This window comes from Chiloscyllium punctatum, chromosome 1 (genome assembly GCF_047496795.1).
Source record: "Chiloscyllium punctatum isolate Juve2018m chromosome 1, sChiPun1.3, whole genome shotgun sequence".
Taxonomy (NCBI): domain Eukaryota; kingdom Metazoa; phylum Chordata; class Chondrichthyes; order Orectolobiformes; family Hemiscylliidae; genus Chiloscyllium; species Chiloscyllium punctatum.
In genome coordinates this window covers 13539749-13546970 of record NC_092739.1, presented here as the reverse complement: position 1 = coordinate 13546970, position 7222 = coordinate 13539749, and the positions used below count along the sequence as shown (strand labels likewise).

The 7222-nt window shown below is 40.3% G+C and overlaps 1 protein-coding gene across 2 annotated transcripts in view; it reads right to left on the bottom strand.

Annotated features, from left to right (window-relative positions):
• Positions 1 to 786: 786 nt before the first annotated feature.
• anapc10 (anaphase promoting complex subunit 10) overlaps positions 787 to 7222 on the bottom strand; it is a 52075-nt gene continuing 45639 nt past the window's right edge. For both annotated transcript variants that reach the window (XM_072571430.1, XM_072571525.1), the window contains one exon: positions 787 to 1179. In XM_072571430.1, the coding sequence (XP_072427531.1) occupies positions 949 to 1179 (231 nt within the window). In that variant the 3' untranslated portion in view covers positions 787 to 948. The remainder of the gene's footprint in view (positions 1180 to 7222) is intronic.

Below are 7222 nucleotides of genomic sequence, written 5' to 3'. Positions count from 1 at the left end.
GTACTGATTAAAACTTGGCCTGAGAGATTTTTGTAACGTCTATGTAAATGCAGCATTTTAATTCGATTAGGCTTCCCATAATGTCTGGATTAGTGGTGCTGGAAGAGCACAGCAGTTCAGGCAGCATCCAACGAGCAGCCCGTTGGATGCTGCCTGAACTGCTGTGCTCTTCCAGCACCACTAATCCAGTATTTGGTTTTCAGCATCTGCAGTCATTGTCTTTACCTTCCCATAATGTCTTCAGAGCAGTCTCTTGGTAACACTCTTTATATTGCTGGATGAATTTGCCTTCGCAATGATCTACCATTGAACTGTTAAACAAATAAGGGGTTTTATTTATGATGATGCTCAGATCTTTGGTGGGGGCTATAAGCTAAAAGTTAACACCTTTCCAATCAGATGTCTCAGCAGCACGGTGGTACAGTGGTTAGCACTGCTGGCTCACAGCGCCAGAGACCCGGGTTCAATTCCCACCTCAGGCGACTGACTGTGTGGAGTTTGTACATTCTCCCTGTGTCTGCGGGAGTTTCCTCCGGGTGCTCCGGTTTCCTCCCACAGTCCAAAGATGTGCAGGTCAGGTGAATTGGCCATGCTAAATTGCCCGTAGTGTTAGGTTAGGGGTATGGGTGGGTTGCGCTTCAGCGGGTCGGTGTGGACTTGTTGGGCCGAAGGGCCTGTTTCCACACTGTAAGTAATCTAATCTAACCAGCCTGTAGCCTTGATTCAGGGCAAGCACAGGTCATATTAGAACCCAGGTTTTCCACAACAACGATCATGACCCAAGTGTACAGCTTCAGGCATTAAACTTTATTTTGCCTCCATTCAGTGGAGAATCTTTTGTTCCCCATACAGTATTAAATCAAATGATTTTTAAAATTCAAATGAACAAAAAAACAAAAATCAGTTATCGCTTTCAGAATATTTCAAAACATTTCCTTTAATATTCAGTCATCTAATGCAGCGATACATCATGAAGTCTATAGTGGTACATCGCGGAAATTTACCAATTGAACTTTCTTCCACTGGTGTGTAGACTTTAATTTGTCTCATGTGAGTGTCTCTTCCATTCTGATGATTTGCTAGTACAGCAATCTGTATCATAAATGTACGGATTGCCTTCTTGTTAACATCAGTGAGTGGAACATGAATCCATCCGCTTGGCTCCACCAGTTCCAGTTGCTGTAGTTCAATTAGAAAAATGTATTAAATATTGTTTCCACTTTGGTGCAATCAAATAGACTAAAATTTTTAAAAAAGCACATGGAGCACAAAGAAAAATCAGCTTTAGAATCGCTCAGCAAATTTTGAGTTTCAAATATTCTTATAAAAAGTTTGACTGCAGGTCATCAGTCACATGTGTGAAAAGTAACTGGATTGTTACGTAACGATGCATTAAACAAAAATCCAATGTCAAGTTGCAAATGAAATACCAAATTACAAATATTACATATAATTTGAACTGCACTGGTTAAAGGCAGTGGCTCACCACTACCTTCTCAAGGGCAATTAGGGATGGGCGATAAATGCTAGCTCAGCCAGCAACGGCCACATCCCATGAATATATTAAAAAAACAAGTCAGCCAAATTTATGCCTTCAAGCCTTTAATGTTAAATTCATATCATCTTCTCTCACAATCTGCAAAACTAGTGACTTAAAATGTCTATTATGTATGGGCATCTCTTGCAAATGTATTCCTATAATGTAAACAAAGCACCGGAAATAAACATCTGCTTTTAAATAAATTTAGCACTGCTACAAAATAGGGAACATTTTTCAACTGCATGTTTCTGACAAGGAATCCAATTGGCAGGGATTGTACATCAGGAAATCAATATGTCAATGAGTTCCCTTTGTTATAGTCCACGATTCCCCATTATGTACTACTGTTAGACCTTGTAAATGTATCCAACTAGGTAGATCCTCAGTTAACATATCACCTACAGCACATGAATAATACGACATTCCTTTATTTACCGTAGGTGACATATCAGCCAGGATTACGCGTTTATCCCAGGATGGGGCTTGAACTCATAACTGCACAAGTGGAAATGCTATTACTAAAGCTGTGTTAGCACTTAGGAGTTGGAGCAATGAATGGCTCAGTTAAGAGGAAGCTGCCTGACCCAGTCAGCTCTGTGCCCAAATGCTCAGCCAGGGTTTTTCTGGCAAACATAAGATTTCAGGGAAAATGATGTAGAGAAAAGTGTATGAATGTTGCACATGTGGTGGGAAGCAAAAGAACAGAAAAAAGCCAAGACAGAAAATAAACTGCACACCTGCACAAACTATAGCATGAAAGTAATAAATGGAGTTAAAATGTTAAGATTGCTTTCTCAATAACCTAGTATTTCCAATAAAAACAGTATGAATCTGTATTTTTCCATCTGAAAAGAGAAAACACAGTACACTGTGTATATTTTATTTAAGTGTCAAAGTACTGCTAGAGGGTAGCTAGGCAAATGACCATAACTGCCTCCAACATTAAAAACTGCATTGTGTCGAATTAAAATGTAATTGTTTAACTTGGCTGTATAATGCCCAAATAGACTTTCAGCAATAATATTTCACCCAAGCACTGTTTGACTATAGAAAGATTTTCCTGGCAAACTTCACTATAGTTGATTGTATTTACATATCATTCAATTTATAACTTTAAGCCAGATTACTGAGCATTATTAACAAATCAAAGAAGCCAGTTTTTGTACATAAACAATGTAAGATCTGGTTCTGTATTTATGCATCAACTTTAAGTATTTCCATAGACATTCAATTGAGCTGCTGAGTAATATTTGCATTTTTAGTTAAAGATTTGTACATTTTAAATGTTGAAAAGTCCATTCGAGAAGACAACCATGTTTTTACATGTCTACAATTATATAGTTTCTAAGATCGTTTGGGAATACTGAACTGGATTGAGCTCATACAATGAAGACAATAGTAAAATTTTCCAAGTGGTTGAACACTTACGCTGAAACTGTAGAAAACTAACAGCATCCCATTATGCATTTGCATAACCTGCCACCCACATTGCTGAAGGAACAGCTTTCAAACACATGCAGTAAGCTCAAAAACCACTAAATCCTTTAACACCCCATTCACATTTTTACAACACTTCATTTAGTTGAAAATGTGAAAAAAAAAATTAGCTTTCAGTGTCCCTGCAATGAATCTACCGTGCTGATGGATCAATTGTGAACTCAGCTGCTGTCTGGGATTCGTGACTAAAAGCAGTTTAAAAACAAAAATGGTGAGTGCTCTATATTCTTTATATCATCACTCTTGTGAGCCACGTAGGATGATTAAAAACAAATCTTCCAGAAGTTCCCACAGTGTGTGTGGATACAGTATTCAGCACTCTCAAAGAGATCACAACATTATGCCCACACAATTAAAAGTAGCTTTATTCTTTACTCCACTTGATGCTTTGGGCTCTGCTCAGCTGACACTTTGGAAAACTGAGAGAGAGTCTAAAAATGATTTATAAAGAGAAGAAGGTCTTTAATAATTGGACAGAACAGTGGGCAAAAATATACTTATAGAAATGCACTTAGAATATTACTGAACAGATTACCAAGAATTTCAGATTTAGGAAGCCAGTAGAGAGCCTTAAAGAATCTCAGATTTGTGATGGACAAATGCAACATCAACTGTAGAATTTGTAATTCAGCCTCACCAAATGTCTTAAATGCTATGCTAATGGATAATCTTCTTTTGGATGGTTGGGAGGGAGAGGGTGAAGCCCACTACAGAACCACAAAAGACAGTAGTAGCTTTCCTCACGAAAGATTTTTCACATCTGCAGACAGAAAACTATAAATCTCCAGGAATTATTAGTTTCTCATATTCAACAGAATCACAAATATCAGGTCTCCTGCTGTCAGAAGCAGCCTGATGATTCTTCCCTTCAGTCACATATGAATTGTTGCCACTTGCCAAAGTACTGGATCACTCCGTTCCCATGCTGTATGACTCAATACCTCTAAAACAGCAACAGCCTGTAGAAATGTATCCCAGACTAGGATCAAAAAAGATGGATGGGGAGAAAATTGATTACTTGTTTTTTAAAAATCTTTTGCGTAACGATGTTAGATATTTTGCATAATTTCAAAAGGTACAACATTCTTAAAAGATAAACTCTTGAAATATAATGTTGTAGGAACACTGAATCTTAAAAAAAAAGGGCAAAGATTGGAAAATCCCCATGGTAGGGCTTCTCAAACTGTGGGTTGCAACCCTCAGTGGGTTCAGCAGCTGAAATTCTGGATTGTGAGCTCTGAAGCAGCAGCCATGGAACTCTGACTGAATGCTAATTACTGGGTGGGCCTTTTAAATCTCTTGGCATTTATAATGGCTGAATTGTCCAATCCTCAAAGCCATTAGCAATTGGAGTGCTGGTCTTTATTTCAAAGGGAATGTCGTATAAAAGTAGAGAGGTTTCACTAAAACTGTACAAGACACTAGTCAGATCACAGACATAATACTGTGAACAGATTTGGGACTCTTACCAAAGGGCTCTTCACACTTCCAGTGAAGGTACCTTGTTAAATAAAAATAAACAAAATATATTCCATCAAGCTAGATTTCAGTCTGAGACCTGGGTTGTCCAGTGGTAACATCAGCTGGGATCTTAACAATAAGCTAGATTTGTTTTACTTGATACTGTGGATTAACCAGTCTCATCCCTCCCACCAACTTTCCCCACACTCTCAGGTTGTGCACTCTCCTCCTGTATCTCCTCTATTACTGTCTATGGTGGCACAGAGAGTCTAAGTGTGCATAAAAGATCTGACAGGTAGTGCCTTTCTCACCATCAGCCACGCAACATCTTGGAGCTTGTTGCAAAGTTCTGGAGATGAAGCATTCTGTGAAATTAATGTCACAGTCTGCTTGGGGAACCTCCCAAGATCGACTTTCTCCACACTCTGCAGAGCCTCGAGGACATTACTAACTGATCACTGCCTGATGCATTTGTGACAAAAGGTATTTTTCTGTCCAATTATTTCCAGGAGGGACAATTAATATAGTATGGCCTAACTACTTGTACAGCAAAATAGACTGACCCATCCTTTGCAACACTGGGGTCAGGTAGAACCTCAGTACGTAGTAGGGGACATGAGTTCAAGGGGTTTCTAAAAGCTGTTTCTTGACTCAAGGAGACTCTGTCCTTGATTTTTTTTTCAGAGGGGTAATAAACCAGGCCGGGCTCCGATCAGTCTGGTTTGGTACAGAGATGAAAAGGATTTTGAGAGGCCTTTTGTTTATATGTAGACAGATAAGACTTCAGGCCAAAGTGATCATGTTTCAGAAGTGACCTGTATAATGAAAGGGAAGTGGTCAGCTCTCTAGCTGAGCTGAGCTGAACAGTTTTAGTTCAGTCTAGAACTGGGAAGTTCAACAGGGAGCTGTGTGAAAACTCTCTCTCTTTTCTGCCCTTCAACTTCAACCCGTAAGCATGTGCTCCATTTACACTGGGTTTGAAAGGGAGTTTGCTTATTGGAACAGCATAATTAGGTCTGGCTGGACAGGTTGAGTTCTGTAGGGGTTCTTTATTCTGTTGTGTGTGTTCCATTGTGTAATTTTGCGAATACATTTTTGTGTGTTTTAAAATCTGGTAGTCAACCTAGCTAACATAATCCAGGTAATGTTCACTGTACACTTACCAAAACAAATTGCAAAGTTACGGTCTGGGATTGCCTGCTTAAGAATGTTTTGAGTGGTCTGGCCTACACCATAACAAAGGTGAGAGGGGAAAAGTTTACAGGAAATATGCATGGAAAGTTCTTTACGCAGAGGGTGGTAGGTACTTGGAACGCATTGCCAGCAGAGGTGGTAAAGATGGGCAAATAGCATGAATTAAGATGTATCCAGACAGATACATAAATGGGCAGGAAGTCGAGGGATACAGATCCTTGGAAAATGGGCAACAAGTTTAGATAGAAGATCTAGATTGGCGCAGGCCTGGAGGGCCAAAGGGCCTGTTCCTGTGCTGTAATTTTCTTTGTTCTTTGTCTTTGTAATTAGTGCGCATGGACCAGGTGCATCACAACTCTATATAGCCACACACAAAGATGCACAACATTGAATAGAGGGCGAAGAATGTACTCAGAGATTTGTACATGGTGGCCCTGGGTCATTAACCATCTTTAATCTCCCAAATGAAGTAAAAGCTGCCTTGGGTGACGACTAAAACATGGGAAATGAGCCAGACTTCTACCATGTACAACATTACTGAGAGCATCTCACCTGATGACCAGATTTTTTATCAGCATTGGAGAGTGATCAACAGTCTCACATGTCCAGTTTTTGTCTCACCTTGGCTATATACTCTTCCCAATGTCTAGTGAGGTCAGAAGTCACACGACGCCAGTTTATAGTCCAACAGATTTACATGAAATCATAAGCTTTCGCAGTGCTACTCCTTTGTCAACTTATATGATACTCGCTTTACCTAACAAAGGAGCAGTGCTCTGACAGCGTGGTGATTTCAAATAAACCTGTTGGACTATAACCTGATGGCATGTGACTTCTGACCCTGAACACCCCAGTCCAACATTGGCACCTCCACATCAATGCTTAGCGCACAGTGAAGGCCACTTTGAACTGGTTGCAGTTACTCATGAGTCAGTGCACTAACAGCTCATCTGAGTAGAAAACTGCGACACCACCCACCTACAGGAGGGCCTTGACCTGCAGGCCTCTGCAGCATGGGATATTCATCACTCTAAAGCCCACATTTTGTCTTGATAGATTAACAAAAAGCACTGTGGAACAAAAACAAGGCAGGAGACAGAGGGCAGCCCTACACAAGTGCAGGAAGCTTTCTGAGCCCTACTCATTAAGACTGAAGTACTGATATTTGTATTTCTGCAGTTAAGGTCCAACTGCAGGTTCCCTCCTCAAAACTAGTTTTGGAGAGCAATATTTAACTGAAGGCCTCTCCTGGTCCAGGCTGATGAGCCCACCCCCAATGTTCTGCACATGAGTGATCATATCCCTGAGTAATGTAAGACAATCCGTGATCTTCCTGCTCAATACAAATCTGGTCAGGCCAAATCACTGACCCCAGAGCAGACATGACCTTGGGCAAGATTCAGTAGATTGGCCACCAATTCTTTTTTTCTCAGTCACAACTCCAGGGTGTCAGTGGACACCCGCGTGCTCCTACTCCAAGGACACCCGGGCTTGCTCCTGGCTTTTTTTTTTTTTTTTTTTTTTTCAGTC